We start from the raw sequence: 22,686 nt of genomic DNA, 5'->3' as shown, positions 1-22,686 counted from the left end.
TTATCTCGAGATGCATATAATAATTAACTCAGGAAACTACATAACCCGTTTCTATACGTCCAATCGCAATACTACAATATATCTTTTTTAAACTGTAGTTTGAATAATTCCTCTGTGTGTTTAATATGGAACGCCGATCGACTTGCTAATTCCAAATAAAAGTTTATTTTATTTCAAATCATTTGTAAGTGGAATTAGATTTACAATTTAAAGCACATATGAAGTCATCGTCGCATGTATAGTTAAAGTGCAAATATTAACAGTAAAATCCTAAGATTTCGCTAAAGCAGCCGCCGTCAACATACAAATATTGATCCTGTTGGCCGTCAAAATATTATATGATTTTACGCCACACCAAAGTAAAGAAACGTTGATGTGTAACGACACAAATTTCAAGAAAAGCTGAAAGTCAACTCCAAAACCAATACGACATTATAAGCATGTTCCTGAATATATACGTATAAATATGCTGTAGTCTATATATACAGTATGTTTCAGTGTTGCAGACGATGTGTTTTGTGTTTGTGGTGTACGGTACTTTTGGTTAGTCAAAAAATCCATAAAGTTCTGCAATATGAATTATAATTTTGTTGGCTATTGCTTATACGAAATGATTTTGTTTTGTTAATTTGGCGGTGGAAGGTATAGAATATTAGCCGTATTCCAACCAATCCCGCTTATGAAACCTAATTATCTAATTATGTAGTAGTCTATTTTGCTTTATAGAACCTCGCATTGTTCGGCCTCTTTAGACTTTAGGCCTATATTCTTTACGACGGGTTTGATTAGTTTGTGTTTTAATGTTTTTCACCCACTCGGTTGCCTTTGTCAGTTAATTGGCACGTGATTCCTATACAGCTCTATGGAGCAGTGACTGATTTGAAATTTTTACTTCTGTGTGTTTGGTTCATTGAAAAATTTTTGGATTAAACCTTTGTACAACTACGATTATTAGAATTTTCTGCAAAGACTCAAGTATAGTAGTAGTAGTAGTAGTAGTAGTAGAAGTAGAACCTTTATACTTCAAAGTACAAACGATGCATAAGACCACGACGCTTATAGGTCTACAGATTTTATAGCAGTTTGAAATCACTTACAGATAAAAAAAAAGTGATAAAAACAGAATTGTGGATAAAATTTTGGCGGGAAATTTTACTTGGCCCAATATTGAATTGGTTGGGCGGGTCTTGTAAAACGTTCAAGATTTATTGCAGAATAAACACACCTGTCCTAAGGAAAGTTTGGTAAGATCAGCAAGATATAAGAGATAGAATCTTCATTGCAAGTTTATTTTTTCTTAAATGCTTATTACGATAAGTAGAGCTTTGGAATGCTTGGAAAAATTTTTTCCGAAGCCTTCGTTTGTATGCACGAAGCAGTAAATCTATATTTACTTTAACATTATTCTACAGCACTTAACCGTTACAAAATCGTCGTAATCGGACGAGCAAACATTTTAACTGTCTGCGCGGGAAGTTCAAAAGCCAATGCAACCAACCGCATCCATTTAAGCGCAAACTCGCAACGATTTGGCAATAATATTCACCTTTCTGCTATGTCTTTTGCATTTGTTTCGTATTGCTGCAAGTCTTGAAATTGACCGATCTAATGCGTTATTGTTGTTGTAACGGTATTAATTTCTCACTGTTGTTAACAAGGCGTATATGCTGTTACATAATGATATGAGCATCGACGATGCAAACTTGTTCGCAAAGTGTAATAATGGCTGTGGTTAATTTTGTTTACAGTACTTTCAGTAATTTTAAAAACCTTTTACTTTTCATGACCACTTTAAACGATATATTTTTCTTATTTCAATTTGCGTTTACTGTCTGACTAGTTACTTATGCAATGGTGAGTTTCACAGTATCAGTTTACAGTATTCATTTATGATTCTTGAGTTATTTTCAAAAAACTGTTAGGTGGGGTTTAATTGGTACAGGTACTTTGTATAGGAAATGATTAAAATCTTTCATGCAAATGAAGAAATAAATCTGGAATTAGAAACAAATCTAATTTTTGTTCTAATCTAACTCTAATCTAATTGGCACGTGATTCCTATACAGCTCCATGGAGCAGTGACTGATTTGAAATCACACATCTCGACGTTATATGAGTATCCATGTTTGCTTTCCTGCTTCTACACGTTATGAAGTTTAGCGAGCGATACTTTTCAGCAAACATAGCACGTCAAACTTCAATAAATCAAATTTGATTATGACGTACAACTCCACATTTCATTTAGACCGCTCCAAGATAAATCTTCTACGATATTTGCTTCTCATGTAACGAGTTTATATAAACGTCAAAACGTTCGGCTGGAAAACCATTGTCTACAAATCGATCGAAGAAACCAGATCTGCATCGGAAAGTTGATATTCTTCGACCAAGATGATCAATCTCGTGATACATTTATTCCTTTTCTCCATTGCTTTGGCAAGTGGTAAGTTAAAATAGAAATTTTATATGAGGTTAATTACGTCATCACGAAGGTTTTTCCTGTGCAATTTCTAAAAATTAAGTTTTAGTACACCTTTTCGTACAATTTCAAAAAAATATGAATGGAGTATTTAAATAGAATTTGAAATCAAAACGTTTAAAAATATTTCAACTGTTTCAGTGGAATATCTCAATCAATCGGGTTCTGCTGCTGACCTGCCTGCAAGCTGCAAACAAATCAAGCTTGCAGGACGTAGTCACGGAAACGTGATTTACTACATCCGAGACTCCAACATGATTTCTTACCCCGTTTATTGCGACATGACTCTAGGCAGCGGAGGCTGGACTTTGGTGGCTTCCATCCACGAAAACAAAATCCGGAACACCGGTAGATGCCAAACAGGAAACCGATGGTCCAGCGAAATTGGAAATGAAAAAAACGCAAAAGTTGTTGCCGATAACTGGTCCAATTACAACACGTTTGGTCACGTCGGATAACAATATCTTCAATTTCACATTTGTTTGTAATCACTTTGACTTGAATAATTTCCCAGGTGGAGAAGTCTTTTCGGAACCAGCAGAATATGACGCCGTCAATGGAGCTCTGAATTTGAAATTGCCAGTACAAATGAAAGACTTTAAAGTGGAATGGCTAACAATGGTACGAAGAACGTATAATGGAGAAATACCGGCACCCACTTGGAAAATAAGGAAAGGTGACCGCGTAAATTTAAAATTGGTGAGTCAATGATGATATGTAAGTCTTGACTTCTTATAGCATCACCTGGCAGCTGAATGCAAACATGCAGTAAACCACAGGCTAATGAAATAAAAAGGACCTAAACTTCTGACGATAAAAGTTGTACGGTATAACGTAGTCTATATATTTCGTTGCTTGTGCTTGTTTAAGAAAAGTTTTATTCTATATCATTTGTAGGTTAATAATTTGGAACTCCCACAGAAAGTGCTTCCCTTAAACAAGTTTAGGCTTCCTAACACCACTAACATCCATACCCACGGTCTTCACATCAGCGGAGAGGTAAACCTGAGGTTGGCCTGATGGGGTGGCATTATCACAACTTAAACAAACCTATGAATATAGTTTGTGTGTTTATAATTTACTTTTGGGCTCGCATATGCGTTGGGTAAGTTATTTGAAACATATATTAAGTAGTACATACAGGCGTATATGTTGCAATGCATTTGATCATTGCCACAGGAGCCTCAAGATAATGTCTTCGTTGATGTGGGACCTGGACAGAGCTACAACTACTACTACCAAATAAACGAGGATCAACCGGCCGGGACCTTTTGGTATCATCCTCACCTTCACGGCAACACTTTGTTTCAGGTTCTTTAATTTGTTATTATTATCGGTAAAATGTCAAACATAATTTGAAAAGCACTCAGAAAGTGTGTGCCTCCGTCAAGGTAATAGAATGCTTTTATATTGTATTTGTCATAACACAGCATTTTTTTCACCGCAATTCATTAAAACGTTCCTTCATTATGTCAACGTTTAACAGGTAATGTGAATCAAGTTTCGAATGTAAATTAACCACAGATTTTTGCAAACATACTTGCCATTCTCTCATGATGAGGTATTTAGAGTAGTTTTGATGATATACAGATAAAGTCGCTTTTAAATATTAACGTTCAAGAGTTAATCTCTGCATGGCTGCTGCAATTTGCATTCAAAAGCGGCCCAGGACCGTTTGTAATGACTGTTTCGTACGGCCTATTATGAAGCGTGCTGGTTCCTAATCGCAGCAATAGGCTAACACCAACAAACCGAAAGTTGACGTTTTTCAACACCTTAAAAACTTTTGACATTTCTGGCCGACGACAGTTGTCTTGACTTTACTAATCACAGGTTGCACAACAATATACTATACACGCGACACGTATGTTTTTTTCTCTTACAGCAAGGGTAAGTATGCATGACCTGAGATTAGTTCCAGTCGCGGGTTTTTTAATTTAGGCTTATTTCCCAAAGTTTAGTCATTTTTTACTTGTGTCATATTGAATAGACAAGACACCTTGAAAACTTGATTAAAATACGATAGCAGGTAAAACCGATACTAAATCATTCAATCATTTTATTTTTCGTTAAATGCGCGGTGGGGACGACAAATCAAAGCCATTTGCTACTAGCACGCGCCAATGAACAGTACAAGGTGGCAAAGCCTAACGGGTTTAACACTAGAACGGCCAGAGTTGCGATAAGCCGTCGACGGCCGCTAGCGGTCATTTTGACCGCTTTTCCGAAAATTCATTTTTTCTAAGAATTTCTTTGCTTTTTTGCAGCCTAATTATTGAATTAATATTTAAGTCACAAAACTCCATAAATCTATCCACCAAAAAGATTTTTATTTTAAGAAATGGGCAAAAATCTGGTCACAAAATTGGAAAATGTTTCAAATTTGCGTTGTCGCACATCCTAATACATTCAAAAAGCTCCATAGTGGTACACCTACCACATACGGTTTTGTTACATTTCAAACAACGCTTCTTGGTTTTGTTTTGTGTGCAGTTTGCCGCTATTTCACACTGTTTACTCTTCTTGGCAATTCTTTTTTCACGAGCATTCAGCAGTGTTTGAGGTCTTGCAATCGTATCGTTGCTGCTGGAGCTTTCAACGATGTAGTCTTCAGGTAGTTCTGTTCCAAGCTTAAAAATGAAATCTCTTCTTGAAACCTTGTCAGCTGTTCGTTTTTTATACAGCACATAAGCATTGATGCCTGCTAAATCCAACATATTTTAGAAAACTGCAGCGGGCCAACGATGTGTACCTGCTTTGACTGAATACTGCCTGGCCATTTGATCAGCCACGTCAACACCACATTTGGTCTTGTTATAAAATTCAACTGTCTCCGTTTTCTTTTTGTCACTGTGCCAAGTTCAACAGACTGATGCAGAGAGCTAAGAATACAAACGCTTTTCTTGGGCTTACACTGATACACAGTTTGAGTTGCCACATCGCCTGCCTTCATGAGCTTATTAGAATAGCGTTGCCGCAAGCATTTTGCAGATGCAGACAGTTCACATCTAACCTTGTTCATAGTTCCAACAAGACTGGTTTCCTTCTTTTTCAGCTCTTTGGCAAGTAAAAACGACGTGAAAAAGTTGTCGGTTGTAACATTTCTGCCTTTTCCCATAAATGGTTGCATGAGATTCATGACAACGTTATCACTAAGCCTTTGGGTGGGTGGGCGTGATTCATCTTTGCCCAGATATGGATATGCATTTAGGATGTACAGTACTTCAATTCCATATCAACCGCCAGCCAGCATTTTATGCCAAACTTGTCTGGTTTGTCTCTGTCTGGTGAATCTACAACGAGCTTTAGTTGTTTCTGATAAAGTTTCTAAAGAGTTCAATCCTGATATTTTCTGCAGGTTTGTAAAAACTGATACTATTGTTTACAAACCTATTCAAAATATCCGAGATAAGAGCAAATTTGTTAGTTTGCAAGCGTGCTGACCTTGTGCTGCGCAAGTCGAATTTTTTCTGCTTGCCCGACTGTTTATACTTATTACAGCCTACATCGTTTGTTGAGGATTCGAGTTAAAGGCACATTCAGTTAAGAAATTAAATTAAATCCATTAAAATGTTCTTTGTTTGTTCTTTTCATTACATTTTTTCTATTGTGCTTGTAGTGAGGTCATTTTCATCGTCATTCTTCGTCGTGACGTCTTACTTACTCTAGCGGCGAGCAGAGCATACGGATAAAAGCAAACATTTATGTATTTGAACGAAAACTCCGGCTCCGCTACTATTTGCAACCACTCGTCTATTTTTTCTTCATGCACTTGTCGCAAGCAACTACACGCCAGCGTGAAAATCATGATTGCTTCGCCGTAATATGTGAAAAATATTGCAACGCGCTCATGGGAAAAGTGACGACACATCAAGAAAGTTCGCGACTTACCACTGCAAAGGAGTTTTTACGCGGAACTCGAAAGTTGTACATTTTCAATTATTGGAAAGATTTTAAATGCTACCATCGCGAAATGTTACTGCTTGTTAAATATTAACGAAAGGAGCGTGTTGACGAATTTGCAGTTAATTTACATTCAAGTTACTGATTATGCGAGCCAGACAGAAAAACAAGAAATTGACATTTGGAAAACCGTCGATAAGACCAATGTGCTCAAAATTTCTCCACTATCGGTGCTCGGGTTCATCATAGAAGGGGTCATGACAAACAGCATCAGAAAGTTCCATTGCAAAGACCTCGGTCAAACTGGCAAAACATTCGCGGAATACAAAGAGATGATTCTTCACTCCGACTATGCTTTCAACCTGGTCGACGTCAAGTTTACCACGCAAGGACTGAACTCCAAGCGCAAATATCTGAAAATTGTATAAATAGAGAGTTCTGTTACCACGTGAGAAATTTACTGGTAAAAATGTTTATAGGTTACAAAACTCAGCCTGTATAATACGGAAGCCTATGACGCAACACTACGCGTTGCGGCTTAAGTGCACAATAAATTCAGGTCGTTGTTTGCATACTTATTTAGAACTTTACCAGGACACCCTTGTTTCGAAGTTTCATCGCCTCCACCGCCACGTCCATCAAAGGGTTGTCAGGACAAGGCACTGCAATAATACTCTTCTATGTTGCTGTGAATTATTAAGGTAGTTTTGTAAATATTCGATATCCTCTGGCATTGTTACACATTTAATGGTGTAATCACAGTAGACCGAAAAAACGCTGCAGCTCAAACGTGGTAGAAAAACAAGTGTGGACGATTGGTTCCATTTGTAACTACCAGATAGTTGACAAAACAAAACATGTCGTACCCTCATCAGTTTTGTTCCGATCTTCAACATTATGACGTAAGTGTTTATATTTTGCATTCAACTCACGGGATAACGTATGCAGTATAAATTTTTATATCTTATATGTTTCTAATAACGTACATGTTTGCTGGGTTTGCGGGTTCACGGTTCGTTAAAATGTTTTAGTCACTCCGTATGCTCTCGCAAACAGTCTTTATTTTCATCCGGCATAGTTTCCGAACCAAGCAAGATGTTATGGGCTCCATTCCTTTCGTTTCTTCATGCACATGTTGGGATGGTATGATGATTTTTTGTTTTTGTAAGAGCACTAAAGAAAAAGGGATAAAGCAAACACAAAAAGCCGCTGAAAAATGTTGCAAAAAACAAAACCTTTTCCTTAGTCATCATACTATAAGCTTATACTTTGATCTGTTATTCTAGAAAGTTACAGCATATCTAATCTTAATTTTTTTACCAACTGTTTAGCAATTAGTTTAGTCTTTCCAGTGGTGGTAACGAAAAATTTCTAATTGCCTAATAACTGTCTTTGTTCTTTCTGGCAAATTCTGGGATTATCCTTTCCTCAAAAATAAAATCACTGGTTGGCTGCAGTAATTAAGAATATTATCCAAATAAAACAAAGAACCTTAAACAGCGTCTTTTAAGGAAGTTTTCGGAAGCCTGTGAAAAGCAATTGGAGTAGAATTACGGTTCGTGCACTCAGGCCTGCGTGTACTGGCCATAATATGTCAGATGTTTAGCGTATAATGAAGACTCAAGCTCAACGTTTCGCTTGCATTTGAAACCGCGGTGGACTGGTGACTGCATTACAAGAATTACAGCTCTCAACAAATTATATTAGGAATGCATTGATTTGTTGGGCTGCAAAAATTTATTCAACATATTTTGATAAAAAGGCAGTTTCATCTTTCTAACTTAATTTCCCGGTTCGCCTAAAGATCCCAACCAACTTTCCTTTTTTCCAAGTTTTTTCCAAACTCTTTTCATTGTTCACGCTTAAGCACGGTTACAAGATGAATTGTGCTTTCTGTTGTCAATCCATTGGCTACATCATAGCAATTGGCAACCCAGGTTTCATCAAAAGTCAGTAAAAATAATAACCATGCATACACGCAAGCAAGTTTATAGCAAAAACGAAAAAATCGCGGAAAGCTTATAAGCCTTTGGAAAATAATATTAGTGAGGTTTCTTATGTTTTTTCTGGGACAAAATCTTGTTAAAATTTTTTGCCCGCGTTTCTTTAGATCTCAATGATTGCCGAACTTGGTGGAATGTGTGTGTCACTGTGTCAAAATGTGTCACTTTTGGTAAAAACTGCTTAGTAAATTAATTGTTTCAAGTAATTATGTTTATATATCTCTTGTTTTACAATATCCTATATACTAATAAGGGTGGCGGGCAAAGAATTTTATTTTCGGTAGAAATGCATTTAGAAAATTTTCCCCCAACATACTTTTTCGATAATAATCTGCCAATAATTTATAAAGATATCCGAAACAAAATTTAAACCTACCATTCTCGGCCGTAAATACTTATGGAAGACTTAATAAATACAGCTATAGTGAATATCAATAAATTCTATTTAAAACTATTCCTCTCCAGAATATCATGCAGACAGCTTTCTGTCCTTGCAACAAACATAAATTTAGCTATATACATCGCTGTAGGGCATGTAGGCTATATACCAGCATTATTAATTAACGTAAATATAACGACTACAAAGAAGTAATATTTTTGGTTATTTACAATAATGTTTCCAAGGATATAAGAAAACAGCAGAAAAAGGTAACAACTATAAAGTGCTTACGAGCGATTTTTAATCGAACAATTCAGAGCGCTCACTAACAAATGTACATAAGCACAAGAATGCACATCACTGTACACATTTAATGTTATTCAGTGACAATGAAAAGAATAAAGGTAGCCAGGACAACTGTCACCAAGATGATGATGTTGAAATGTTTCCTCCTTGATCCTGAACATTCTCCAACAACTTCGTTGAATGGAAACGGGTCGCATTTGCTGCACTGCCCTGGATAAGCATCGCCGGACTTAATGTGTGCGCCAGTAGTATTGGCTCCTTGAAAATTTTAATCAATTCGTTACAAATGCGGTAGAAAGGAACGTGGTAGAAACCCATATTAAGTCGATCAAACGAATGAAATAAACATAAAAACAAAACTACAACTATTGCAACACGAAAATCAAGGGATGGAATGAAATCAATATCGTATTTTGCTATATGTTTACAACATAGTTTTGATACCTTATTGTTTCGATAGAATTATTCAAGCCATGCAGGTATTTTGAATATAATTTGGTGATTATATAATTCTAAATTTGATTTCGAAAATTAGAAGCAACAACACCCAAAACAACTTCTGTTAATTACGTCTGATCTGCTATGATAATTTTTTCAATAAAATATCTTACCGTCTGGTACGATCTTTGTAACCATCATCATACCGTGATCTTCGTGATATAGAATATGACAGTGAATGACCACGGTACCAATAAAACGATCCGTTTGGAATCGAATCTTCATTGCGAAATATGCAAAATGTTAATAGTATCAAAATAAGTGATTAGGAGGATAATTTTACAAAACTTGATTATAACAACATGAAAATACAGAATCTTATAAATGGAAGCAAACGGCAAATAATATGCGAAATATTCTTACCGTAATATTACTAAACGGTGGGACAAGAATTACGTCATGGAAAATTCCACTTGGTGAATAGCCCAAAGTTCCATTAGGATGACTTTCCATATCTCTCCAGCGCTGAGCATGGCCTCGATACTTCAACCATTGGTTATAATCATAATCAGGTAACATAGCCTGTATGCCTAAAAAAAATTACACGCAATTATATTTATGAGCTACAATGTAGATTGAGGAATGGACAGATATTTTGCAAAATCGTTTGATTTTTCTTGACCGACTTCTGAAAATACCACTTTGATATAAAGCATATAAAAACGTCCTTCCATGAGCTCACTTTTGGGGAAGTTTTCGTACTGGCGATCACATTGTTGTTTATTCTGATTAAAAAATACTTTGTTGCCCATCACGGTGGCTCCAATTGGTCCAGTGTAGTTATTGTAACTGATGACCTGAAATGTTTTTTATTACAAGAAATTTTTTGAAAACCCACAAAAAAGCCCGAGATGTCATTAAAGAAGCAAGGAAACATCTGGTAAATTGTCCTGAGCCTTAAGTGAAACTTGCTTTATTTACACAACATTGTTATTTTTCTGCATATGTGTATACATGTGCACATATGTCTATATTAGTTGTCTAGATCGTTAATTGAACGATCACGAAATCATGTAAGACATAATTGCAACTTTTTGAATTTGACTATAAAGCAAAATTACAATTAAAAAAAACATTATACTATAAAAAATCTTTATAGACTACCTGAAAATTATTCACGTGAATATGAATTGGATGGGGAAACGAAGCAGTATTGATGATGTACCATTCCTGAACAGTGTTTAAGCTCGCCACAAATCTATAACGATTAAAAAATCAAAAAAAGTTTGACAATTGGCATAGGTCACTCTGCTCCCGGTGATTTATGCATTTATGCATTTGTGTGATTTTATAGAGTATAGGGTGATGTTCAAATGGTTTTCGAGTACCAAGAGTTTACTAAAAGCAACACAACTGCATGTATATAAACACATAACCTTTTTTAAAGCTGACTGGTTTCGGCCACATACCTTCTTTTTGGTAAGAGCAAATGTTCATATAAAGAGGTGAAAATTAAATACTAAACTACATTTAAAAGCTTATTTCAGAAGTTATTGCAAAGAAAAACGTTTAGGATATAAACAAATAACATAGACTATTATAAAGTAAAGTTTGTTTTCGACTGAAATCTTTCCCTGTTCAACGTCAAATCTGGTCCAACTTCGATAACAAATCGTCCAGTTACCTAAAGAAGAACAACTTTTTTGAAATGATTTTTTAGAGGTGATTTTTAACTTTGTTGTTTTTTTTAAATTTGATGAATGATTTTTCAAAAATGCTTGAATAAAAGCACATCTTATAAAGAAATATTCGCTATAGTCTCACTTCGTCTTCCGTCAGGTTTCGAAAATCAGACACAAAAAATTGTTTTGCGGGAAGCGATGTCGGTATGACAGTTGAGGTTTGTGTTCCATTGATTTTTATAGTCAGGAGCTTGCCTTGGTATTGCGACATACCTCCCATTGATACATCGTCATCAGGTGATTTTACTGATCTCAGCTAATGATTTCAAATGATAATTTTAAAGTTATTTCATAACTCATCGTGTATTATGATAATGAATAAATGCACCGTAGAATGAAAAAATTGGACCCAATACTTCGTTCAGAAAACACAAAAGTTCTCTTATTTATACTGGTAATAAGTGACTAAAAACAAAAGTTAACTTTGTGATTTAAAAAATTCATTCCGTTGTCTCTTTTTAGGCTCATCATGGGTGACTTCCCCTTTTCTACTAACATAACTAAAATAACATCCCTAACTTTACCAAAAAAATTTTGAAATTTTTCACTGTACTCGTCCTACACTTGTGTCAGGTAGGACAACATTATAATCAACAACTTTCTAATTTACGAACTTCGTAGGTTCCAGGGATGTTGCAGACTACCAGCCAGTCACTTTTTGCCGATGGAACAAGCATTGTTTTACCAAGTCGTGGAGGTGTTGCCGAATCAAAATAAATTCCATCCAATGCAATTTGGTAAACAGTACACCCTTCAGCAATAGTGCCGTTAGTGTCCGTAATTTGAAGAATAAGCACAGCAGTAGTATAGTGGTGCCACCTCAGGAGTCTTACCGCCACCGCCACCGCCAATCCGTCAACCGCCAATCCGCCAATCCGTCAACCGCCAATCCGTCAACCGCCAATCCGTCAACCGCCATGCCAGCAACTGTGAAGTAGGTCACTCCAAGATTAGGTCATTCAAGTAATTAGGTCATATGTAAAAAAGAGAAAAGTGACGTCATAGTTTTCGTTAGCGCCACCACACGTAAAGAAAAAAGATGTTAGAAAAAGTACAAGTGTAAAAGTGACGTCATAGTTTTCGTTAGCGCCAACGTGCGGTGTTCTAGATTTCTAGAGGAAAAAACATCTTGGGTTTGTGGATATTCGATATCAGTTACATCATAGTTTCAGTGTAAAGTATACAGAACGATGAACCGTATGCATTGCCACCTGGAATCATATGGAGAAAAGCCTAGAGTAAGAATGCGTTAATTGACACACTAACATGACCTGGTTATGAAATCCAGCTTGGGTTGAAATAAGCCAGACTTTAGAAACAAAGCATTGGAAGGTATTACAACCAATCCATTCGATTCCAGGTGTAAGAGAAGAATAAATAATAGCTGGCATCCAGATGTGATTTGTCTTGACCCGATTATAAAGGCAAGTCCAAACCTGTCTGATTGAAACAAGTGTGTTGGACAGGTCGAAAGGGTGGTATATTGCGCAATCCAACCAATCCACTCACAGCCAGTTGTGGGAAAGAATAACGGAAAGCTGGCATCCAGATGTGATTTGTCTTGACCCGATTATAAAGGTAAGTCCAAACCTATCTGGTTGAAACAAGTGTGTTGGACATTACTATTCAGCTAGAGCAGTCATCTTTGTTAAAAAACTGTACTTGCTAGCATTAGATATAATCGTTTAGAGGAGGTAAACTTGTTTCGCATTGATAATTAATGAATAATATTGGATATTACTATTCAACAAAGCTTACGGTTTTAGTAATAAATTAGTATTTTTACAGTACCAAGAAGATTAAACTTCAACAAAAAACACATCAGAAGGAATAGGAAACGCTGTAAATTTTGTGTGCGGACATTTACAAAGTGAGTACACAATAAACTTTATGGATGAAATATCATTTTCAATCTATACTGTATATTAGTTTAAGAGATTTGAAAAAACATATGAGACGCTCACACCAACCGCGTGTAGTACCAAGACCCCAGATTCCTCGCCCTAGAACGATTGTGGTGGATGGCGATACAATCCCAGAAGATATTCCTGAAGATTACAGGTAAAAATAAAACATGATTGATATCAAATAACAATTCATGAAAGGAGTTTATTTTATTTTTGAAGGGGTATCTATCAAAGCAATTGGTGAGCAATACGAACTCATTTTCATATCGGTAATACGGTTCAAGAGCGTTACACGTTTCGTATCCCTGACCAAAGCATGATCGATCAAGGTCTCGAATCATTATGGCCATACTTTCGTGAAAATATTTTCCAGAGACAACGACAACCGTTCAAAATCCGTGTCGCATTTGGATTTATTTTACGACATGAAGGAAATGAAGAAGACTTACCAGTAGTATATCGTTACTTTCATCCGGACAACCACTCCGATTATTTGTATTTAGGCCCTGAAACCATCCGCGATCGAACCGAATTCGATCAATTCCTTATCGATATTCAACGGAAGAATATCAGACAATGGTCGGATAGATTAAAATCCGAAAGCGCTTGGGTCGTGGAATCTATCTGTAATGTTGAATTTTACATCAATCCACTTCGGTATATACCGATTGGTATACCAGAAGCATTACCTGAATTTATTATTTCAAATAAAAGATCGATTTGTATGAGGCGACAATGAATAAAATACGTGTGATTTCGAATCTCCCCATCCAGATACATATGATGAAATATAGCCTACAGTAACGCCTACACAAAACAATTTATAGTGATCAACCACTTCATACAGGAAAAAAAAAATTTTAAAACAACTTTAAGTTGTCAACGTTTTATTCCATTATCCAACTTTTAACCTAAGAATAGAGTTTGAGATATAAATTTATACTGAACTATAGCTCGTGTAATTGGGTAATGTGAAGAAGTCTTAAGTACATAACCCCGAAAAACATAGCTTTAGGCTATTCGCTTTTCAAAGGAATACGATCATCACTAAAAATGCATCGATCGACGGGTGAAATAAAACTAAGACCGCGTTTCGTTAGGTATAGAAAAACTATAAAATTTTCTTGCTTTGGTTGAATTATTCAAACCATTTAAACTTATTCCGCTGATCATATTAATACATACTCAACTTTCTTTAGAAAAGAACGCGTTCAAACCGAAAGAAATGATTCCAACACCACAAAATTGGAAAATAAATATGCGGTTAAAAGCAAGTGTAAACTGTTTTTGATTGATTCTTCCTAAGCCAACTTAACTTATAAGTTATGATTTAACAAAATGCATTAAAATAAGCATATTTTTTCCTAAACACTGTTTGGTTTGATACACTTTAGTTTGGTAAAAGCATGACGAAACAGTATGTAAACAATGTATGGTTTAATTAACCTGGTTATTTATTTTTTTTTTTTTTATTTTATTTTTTTTTTTTTTCATATGCAAGTACTTTTTGCACGTAAAACAGAAGTTCTTAAACTTTTTCATCTTACTTATTCCCACAAAATAAATGTAAATGTGAGAAGAATCAAGGAGCAACGAACTGCTTGTATACCATTGCGATTAAGTTTCATTGTTTATCGAGGTAGTAGTGATTTAAGTTATCTCTTTACAGAATGAAATGCAAACGGATCACCTTACCGCGGATTTCCCGGATCTAGAAAGTGACGGGAGGTTGTTGAGACAAGTTACAGATCCACCAGGACAACAAAGTCGTTACATTCCACCCGGTAGGTTGGAAAATCATGTTTGAGAATCACGTTCCAGAGAAACGTAGGTTTTTACGTCACGATCCTATTTCTGTTAGTACAGGTGATCCAGCGCGCGAGACCTATCGTCTTTCAACTTTCAAACTATTTCCCAGAGAAGTACAGGTCGATGTTCGTAAGTTGGTTTCTGCTGGTTTTTATTTCACTGGTTTTAAAGACAGGACCAAGTGCTTCAGGTAACGTCTTGTTCATTAAAATAGAGACTTGGATACATAAAATACGGGACTTAATTTCTAATCAAACAAATACGTTTAAACAAGTTGTGCGAATAGTTTTACGTTCAAAAACACTATCATAAAACAAATCTCAACTTCATTCCAGTTGTGGTCAATCTGTCCAAGAATGGGAAGTCGAAGATGACCCGAAGCTACTCCGATGGCATAGATCCAATTGTGATATCATTAACGGAAAGGATACAAGAAACATACCAATCGGTTAGTTAAGACAAAGATTTCAATTAATTTGTAAGAAAAAAAGAGAAGCATCGAATCAATCTGATCTGTAATACCAACAAAGTGTAAAGATGGATCGATGTTTAAAACGTCTCAAAAGCGTAAATGAACCGAACCAAATCTTGATTCTTTTTTGTAGTTTCATGAAACTACACCTGAAATTGCCTTATTATACTACCGTTTACGCTGTCATAATAGAACGAGTTACGTGAGTGAGTAGTGAATTCTCCGTTCATATGACGTTACTTCCACTACCTTGTAAATATTGATTAAATCTAGATTTCATTCTTCGTCAATTCGAACTTATTCCACCCCATGGCCATGGAAACGCTACAAGTTCAGCCACACGACCACCAACATCTGGGAATCCACAGGCTTCAGCAGATCAAAGAAAAGTCATTACAAATGGCATTGGTATCACATCAAATTCACCAATGTTTCAAACAGCTACATTTAGAAATTCTTCGTGCTCCACCCCTCCACCTAGTGTGGTTGCGTCCACCATCGCGAATTCACATAGAAATCTTGCAATTAATTTGGAGAACATGAACTTGTTTCCATGTTTGAATCCGGTAAATCCTCACATGAAGAGCGAGAAATCTTGTCTCCAAACTTTCCTTGATCACTCGTCATCGTGGCCTACTCATAGGATTCGCACAACTCCCAGACAAATTGCAAACGCAGGAATGTATTACTTGGGTGAGGCTCATACTTTCAAGCTTAGGTCTCATACCATAAAAAAATTAAAAAAAAAATAAAAATAAAATTTGGTAAGTTGTACAATTACAAAGTGAAATATTCTCCAGGTGTAAGAGATCGTGTAAAATGTTGGTATTGCAATGGAGGATTACAAAATTGGGAGAGAGATGACGATCCATGGCAAGAGCACGCCAAGTGGTTTCCATTGTAAGTTGAATTTTCTGTCTCCATGAAAGAATTTACCAGATTTGGCTTTTTTATGATTTCTATGTTTAACAAACTTGGATCTCCTGCCCAGGTGCGAGTTTGTTCTTCAACAAAAAGGTCCAGATTATGTTCATGGGATCGCCTTTCGATTCCCCAATCTAAGAAGACCGACAATTCGGAATCCAGCAAATCCAAATCAACTCAGGAATATTCAATCAGGACAAATGTAAACCTCCTAAAGTCATGTTCTTGATCATCATCTTGGTTTTGTTCTTTGTAGTTATCTATTTCTTTGTTTAGTTTACGAAACGAACATCGAAATGGTGGCCCTGAAATCATCGATCCCAGGGAAGAGATAAGATCTCTAGAGAGGAAAGTTGACGGAGAGATGTCTTCGTCTGAACTGGTGGAGCAAGCAAAACTAATGGGATTCGACGAAAGAACGATAAAAACTGCTTTGAAAAGGTGAAATTTTGTCAAGAAAGCTATTTTTTAATTTTTATTGCATTACAATTATGAATAGCATTGAAAACCGATCTTTCTACAGGAAATATGAAACCACTGGTTATGGATTTTCTAGGCTTGAAAATCTCGTTGAGTCTATTCTTGCGATGGAGGAAGAATCTGCTTCCAATAGATCTGAAGAAGAAGGATTGGCAACAAAGAAAGCAACTCCTTCAATAGCATCTGGACTTCAAGAGATTCGTCGTTTACAGGAGGAAAGAACGTGTAAAGTTTGTGGCAACGAACAAGCGAGTGCTGTTCTTATTCCATGCGGACATATTGCTTGTTGTATTGGTTGCGCTGAAAACGCATCGACTTGTCCCATTTGTCGTTTGCGAGTTCGAGAAAAAGTCCGATCTTTTATTGTTTAAAGCAAAAGTTTGGATTCTTTTGAAATGTAAGTCAACGCCGCGCTATGGTGATTTGATATGAAGTGTGAACCGTATTTAGAGCGCTACCTTGCGTTATCCTCACAATCGATTCAGTTACAAACATCATCGCTGGCTGGCAGTACGATAACATCCAAAACTTTTCAATTTAAATTGTTATTCAAAAAACTTGCCTTGTATAGTATTTTCTGGAATTTCCCAAAGGTTCTTTTCAAGTTTTGAACATGTATTCACGTTGCTATCATATTATAATTCGTTACATAGCCATTTATTTCATCACCGTTGCGCAATATGCGTTTCGCGATCGTCATACCTTGAAATCATTTGCCTCTGGCTACTCTCCAAGCTTTCAAGGAAAAGTATGAAAAAGCAAACTTATATTCACGATCGATCAGCATGATGATAGTCTTAAAATAGATATTCGTTTTTATTGGAATCATACTCACAAATATATCAAATTGAAACGTTTAAGAGGTCTGTAAACGCACACATCCAGTATGCTTGTGCTTTTTTAATAGGTTCAGTGATAATTAATACAACACACTCAAGGATTAAAATAACGCAGTAATTCATGAAAGCGGGTTACAAGATTCTTCGATCAGCAAAACAAAAATTCCAACGCTTAAACGACATGCTTTAAAATACAGCTTCTTGAAGGAATTTCGTAAAATCACGCTGTAACAGTGTGCAGAAGTTTCGCAAGACAACGACTTAGTTTTCGGCTCACTTGACTGATCATTGTCTGTCACAGGATCACTTTCCTGGTTTCGGCGCAAGAAACATTGTTAAAAATCAACACACGATTGGAGGAATCGAATCGCTGAAATGTTACAAAAGGTATTTTTCATCAGGGCAATCGTGAAACGTCCGGCGCCAAACATTCTATTTGGAGTTTCAAACTAATAAATTTGACACTTCAACATAGCTATTCTATATTATATTATTCCAAATTGCATGATGTAAGCGTTTGTGTTTTAGCCCTATTTCTGTGATCCTTAATTGTTTATTTATGTTATATTTATTATGCTATAGCGGTTAGCATCGTAATTTTCGCTTCGCACAGTTCATGGCGGAAAATATAAGATCTGATACAAATGACCTTTGAACACATAGTTGTTGCTACATTAAGTCGTGGAAAATTGTAATTATAAGTCTAAAATGAAATGTTTTTCGGTTTTGAATGAACATTGGTGCAAACGCAAATACCATTTAGGCCCGAGGGGTAGCGAAGTTACACTGTTATTTTGTTAAACACTTTAATTAAACACGAAAAGTGAGGCCAAAAAGAAACGCCTAAAATGGTTACATGTTTAAATCGCACATGTTTATTCTGTTTTGTGTTTAAATGTTGTAGGTGTTTACTAACTAGGTGTTTATTATCTTTGGTGTTTATGTTTAAATGTTGTACGTGTTTACTAACTAGGTGTTTACTATTTTATGCGTATTGTCACTTGGCAGTCAAAATTTCCAAAATAGCGTTTATTACAGTAGCGCAACAGCAAGGCAGGTACAATCACGGGCGCCGGAATTATTTTTGGCAGGGGGCAAAATTCGAAAATAGGACACTTTTTGAATGTCATTTTGGAAAATAAAGAAAGAAAAGGGGGCGATGGCCTCTCTGCCCTTCCTCTTCCGGCACCCGTGAGTAATAATAATATACAATAATAATAATAATAACAACCGATAAGTTGCATTAAATAGCCTAACACCCCCCTCGAATCGTTGTTACATCTGAAGTGGATTGAATCAGCAACAATGAATGTTTTCATGGTTCCGGCTTCGTTATAAGAAACAAGCAAACTTGGCAGTGTTTTCTTTCTGGAGTTTAAACTAATCCGAAATGCCTAAAAAATTAAAACAAAAATGTCAATGTATACAAATTGTTCTGTAAAGCCACCAGTTAAATAAAGCAACTACAACTCACATTAACAGTCTGCATTGCATCAAAAAGAATTGTTTTGCGGGTCGGCCAAAGTTGTTTTTGTGACCTCAAAAAGAGATTAAGTTCTTTCTCTGGTGATGGATCCTATGTCAAAAGTTTTGTTAGGTTTTTACACTATTAATAATGAATCTATTTTCACCTCAATATATATAAAATGTCTCAAGATCTGAACACATTATTCTTCAACAAAGCAATAAGCTAATACACAAACAACCAAATTTGATTTTTGTTAATTGCTGGATGAATGCTCAGATTGCTCACCTCAGTCTCATGGCATTGCCGCTCAACATTGCTGTTACATTTGTTGTCTAGCGTGGTTAGCATGCTTACGCAAGCGTCTTATATCGTATTGTAATCAAATTGATAAACATTTCTGAATTTTTCCTCAATCTGCAAAATTTATCACTATATCAATAACCATGTTGCAGCCTCTAAACATGATCTACAACTGTATTCTCTTACAAAAGTATGAAAATCTAAAACACCTTATAATAAGTTTCTTTCAAACACTAACAAAAGGCATTTGTCCTAATAATGAAAACTTTTCAATGATTCCACTAATGCAGGGGTCGGGAACCTTTTTGGCGAAGGAGCCATGAAATCCACATATTGTTAATTTTTATTTCCGTTAGAGCCATATAATATTTTTCAACACTTAATGCAACTAACGTGTGCATTTTTAAGCAAAACCAACTATTTTAGACAACGGTAAATGTCTGAATTTACTCTTTAATAACATGCTAATTACTGTTAATGCGATTTCTGGTGCTGCATGATACAGAAATTACAAAATTACAAATAACTGAAAAGTTTTATTCGTAACAATTGAGCTAAGAAATGCCAGCTTAGATTTATTTGCGAGCCAGATGCCATCATCAAAAGAGCCATATCTGGCTCGCGAGCCATAGGTTCCCAACCTCTGCACTAATGCATCCATCTTTACATTAAACTAATTGCTTCTTGGTGAAAGACAGACATTGGTCTTAAATACCTGTTTTAGTAGACCGTATTCCCATCCTGATTCTTCCTTTTCTAAATGTTGTCTAATAACTTCAGTAGCCCTTTTTTGTCCATTCTGAATCTACAGTGATTAAAAATATAAAACTAAACAATATAGCTTTTAAAACAGTAGTGAGATGTAATCAAGCTTTTTGATAAGGTGTCAGAATCTTTCTTCTCGAATGTCTTTGGAAGACTCGGACTCGGCAATGATTCCTCCACTCTCTGCAGTTTTCCACAAAAACTCAATTTTCATTTGTTTATTGAATTTTATAACATATTGACCAACCCTGGCTCTGCTCACCAGGACCAGAAGAGTAAAGATTAATAATGGCTTACCCAAGAACATTACAAAAGTAGTAACACTGGACATTTGCAATAAGTTCGCATTGTTTGAACCTGGTGCTAAGCCAATCCACCACTGAAGCAACACTTTTTGGCATGCACAGTATATTTTAAAATTAACTTAATATTGTTAATAATAAAAATTTCATGTGGATCAAAAATATATAATTCTGCATCACCTGCCAGTGTAGTTGGAGGAAACCTAATGATGAGGGTTGTTTACTACCATATGTGATGGCACAGGTGGATGGCTTCTCTTCCGACATAAGTTTCTAAGTTTTTCCAATAACTTTCTACAGAAAACGCCTGTAAAGAAACAGCTTAGTATAAACTGTTATAGACTACTGAGTACAAAAATATTTTATATTGTAGGCTAGGAAATTTATCATTATACAGTTATTACAACAATTTTCTTTCTACAGTACTAAATTATCAAAATCAAATGCTTACCGAAGGCCATTGCCTTTCCCAAGAGCATTACAACGGTATGGCACCACCGGGTATCGAAAACATGCTATAAATATTTGTTATTGTCTGTAACTCTGTAAACCTTTATGCCTGGAATATAGCCTAGGCCTTGTAGTAACAAACCTGATCCATACAGCGAAATACGCTACACCAGGCTACCTATATAGGCTACCGAAAACAAACTGTGGCAATAAGCTACAGCCCTACGAAACGTCATAAAACAATTCGCTGTCTATATGTAAGCTGAAAAGAGGGTTCAGATTTTAGAGATAGCTTTTAGCCTAGCTGCCTGAAGGAGGTAAATGCGCGCCCACATTTTTGACCATGGTAGAATTTAACAAGATATTTCATAGAACTTAAAATAATTTTTAAATAGCAAACTTGCTGGATAAAAAGTAAATAAAAACAACAATTACTTGTTCTAATGTAAAACAATAAGTTTAATGTAATGTTATGAAAGTTTTTTTATTTTAATATTTTGGGCTTTGAGTTATTTAAACATGGAATAAATAGTTATAACTTACTATTTTCAGATACACAATCTACATTATATGAACAAACGTTATTCAGACGTTCCACTAACTGATGGTGAACGCTTGTCATTTACCTTTCAATCAAACGACGAGAAAAGAACGCCCACGTTAGGCCATGCCCGAGTAATTTCAAACTTTGATGGGCAAAGTATGGTAATTGGTTTTTCACCCTCCATTCCTGGGTGAATGGCTTTACTTGAAAACCAATCACAGCCAGTGGCGTAGCCGGAAAAAAATTGGGGGGGGGGATCAAATATTTCATGAGATTACAAAGAGAACTATACGAATTGTTGGTTTTAAGACACCGCCACCCGATGTAGAAACCTATATAGACACAAAATATGGGGTCGGGGTGGCCAAGGCCCCTTTCACCCCTTTGAAATATAGCCTACAGTAAGGCCTGAACAATACAATTTAGTGTTCAGCCACTCCATACAGGAAAATTTTTAAAACGACTTCAAGTTGCCAACTTTAAACCTAAGAATTGAGTCCGAGATACAAATTTATACTGAACAATAGCTCGTGTAATTGGGTAATGCGAACAAGTCTAAAGCATATAGTACCAAACTGTTTTTGATAGATTCTTTCTAAAGCAACTTAAAGTATAAGATATAATTCAATAAAACTCATCAAAATAAACACATTCCTCCTAAACACCTTTTTGTTTGACACATTTTGTAATCTTTGTGTTATGTGTTTAACATTTAAACGCCTAAAGCGTGGAAAAAGTGTAGAATAGGCATAAATCATTATTAAACGTGTCATGGATTGTGGTGTTTAACCCATAAAGTGTTTAAATTTTGTCAAATTAACAAAATTTATACACTTAAACACATAATTAAACACTTTAACATGTTTAAAGAAGTAAAATTGTGTTTAAATTTTAAACACATGAATGACAGTGTAGACGTCACAGACTAAAAACATGTGTACATATGAATAGGTAAAATACGTCAGTACGTGAGCAAACGTAAGAAAACCTGACGAGCATGCATAGGAATAAAATAATGCACAATGCGAATAAAAACAGAAGTTGACCAATACATTGGACTAAATTAACCTACAAGAGTGGTTCGAACAAATCGTGTACAATGTGAACAATTAATTGGGTGACTAAAATACAGTCTATCTAAAACAGGTAACATCTCACACCGTAAACAAGTGTCTT

General features: G+C 35.8%; 4 protein-coding genes and 1 long non-coding RNA gene across 6 annotated transcripts; 3 read left to right on the top strand and 2 right to left on the bottom strand.

Moving 5' to 3' along the window:
• Window positions 1-2,391: 2,391 nt before the first annotated feature.
• Window positions 2,392-3,799, top strand: LOC143470760 (uncharacterized). The gene is made up of 5 exons (XM_076969033.1): window positions 2,392-2,443; window positions 2,621-2,827; window positions 2,994-3,178; window positions 3,377-3,478; window positions 3,659-3,799. Exons 1-5 carry the CDS (start codon window positions 2,392-2,394, stop codon window positions 3,797-3,799), a joined length of 687 nt encoding a protein of 228 aa, XP_076825148.1.
• A 2,807-nt stretch (window positions 3,800-6,606) lies between these two features.
• On the bottom strand, window positions 6,607-10,838 carry LOC143470759 (uncharacterized). The gene is made up of 7 exons (XM_076969032.1): window positions 10,816-10,838; window positions 10,673-10,766; window positions 10,251-10,365; window positions 9,932-10,098; window positions 9,682-9,787; window positions 9,189-9,328; window positions 6,607-6,795 (listed from the first exon to the last, which is right to left on the bottom strand). Exons 1-7 carry the CDS (start codon window positions 10,836-10,838, stop codon window positions 6,607-6,609), a joined length of 834 nt encoding a protein of 277 aa, XP_076825147.1.
• Window positions 10,839-12,081: 1,243 nt separating this feature from the next.
• Window positions 12,082-13,673, top strand: LOC143470475 (uncharacterized). The gene is made up of 5 exons (XR_013119370.1): window positions 12,082-12,184; window positions 12,611-12,828; window positions 13,039-13,120; window positions 13,180-13,311; window positions 13,377-13,673. It is a non-coding gene; the product is annotated as an uncharacterized LOC143470475 (long non-coding RNA).
• A 1,066-nt stretch (window positions 13,674-14,739) lies between these two features.
• Window positions 14,740-18,296, top strand: LOC143470472 (baculoviral IAP repeat-containing protein 7-like). Its single transcript, XM_076968632.1, has 8 exons — window positions 14,740-14,941; window positions 15,024-15,156; window positions 15,302-15,414; window positions 15,712-16,131; window positions 16,239-16,338; window positions 16,430-16,564; window positions 16,639-16,803; window positions 16,886-18,296. The coding sequence occupies exons 1-8, from the start codon at window positions 14,833-14,835 to the stop codon at window positions 17,211-17,213; spliced, it is 1,503 nt and encodes a 500-aa protein (XP_076824747.1). The 5' UTR covers window positions 14,740-14,832; the 3' UTR covers window positions 17,214-18,296.
• A 312-nt stretch (window positions 18,297-18,608) lies between these two features.
• LOC143470474 (uncharacterized) lies at window positions 18,609-22,423 on the bottom strand. Of its 2 annotated transcripts, none has more exons than XM_076968635.1 (6): window positions 20,968-22,423; window positions 20,697-20,823; window positions 20,165-20,254; window positions 19,435-19,563; window positions 19,156-19,257; window positions 18,609-19,075 (listed from the first exon to the last, which is right to left on the bottom strand). In XM_076968635.1, exons 4-6 carry the CDS (start codon window positions 19,495-19,497, stop codon window positions 18,662-18,664), a joined length of 579 nt encoding a protein of 192 aa, XP_076824750.1. In that variant the 5' UTR covers window positions 19,498-19,563; window positions 20,165-20,254; window positions 20,697-20,823; window positions 20,968-22,423; the 3' UTR covers window positions 18,609-18,661. The 2 variants fall into 2 exon arrangements, with proteins under 2 accessions (XP_076824750.1, XP_076824751.1); XM_076968636.1 differs by having other exon boundaries at window positions 18,616-19,075.
• Between the last annotated feature and the right edge of the window lie 263 nt (window positions 22,424-22,686).

Source organism: Clavelina lepadiformis, chromosome 9 (assembly GCF_947623445.1).
Source record: "Clavelina lepadiformis chromosome 9, kaClaLepa1.1, whole genome shotgun sequence".
Classification (NCBI taxonomy): domain Eukaryota; kingdom Metazoa; phylum Chordata; class Ascidiacea; order Aplousobranchia; family Clavelinidae; genus Clavelina; species Clavelina lepadiformis.
This window is presented reverse-complemented; position numbering and strand designations above follow the sequence as displayed.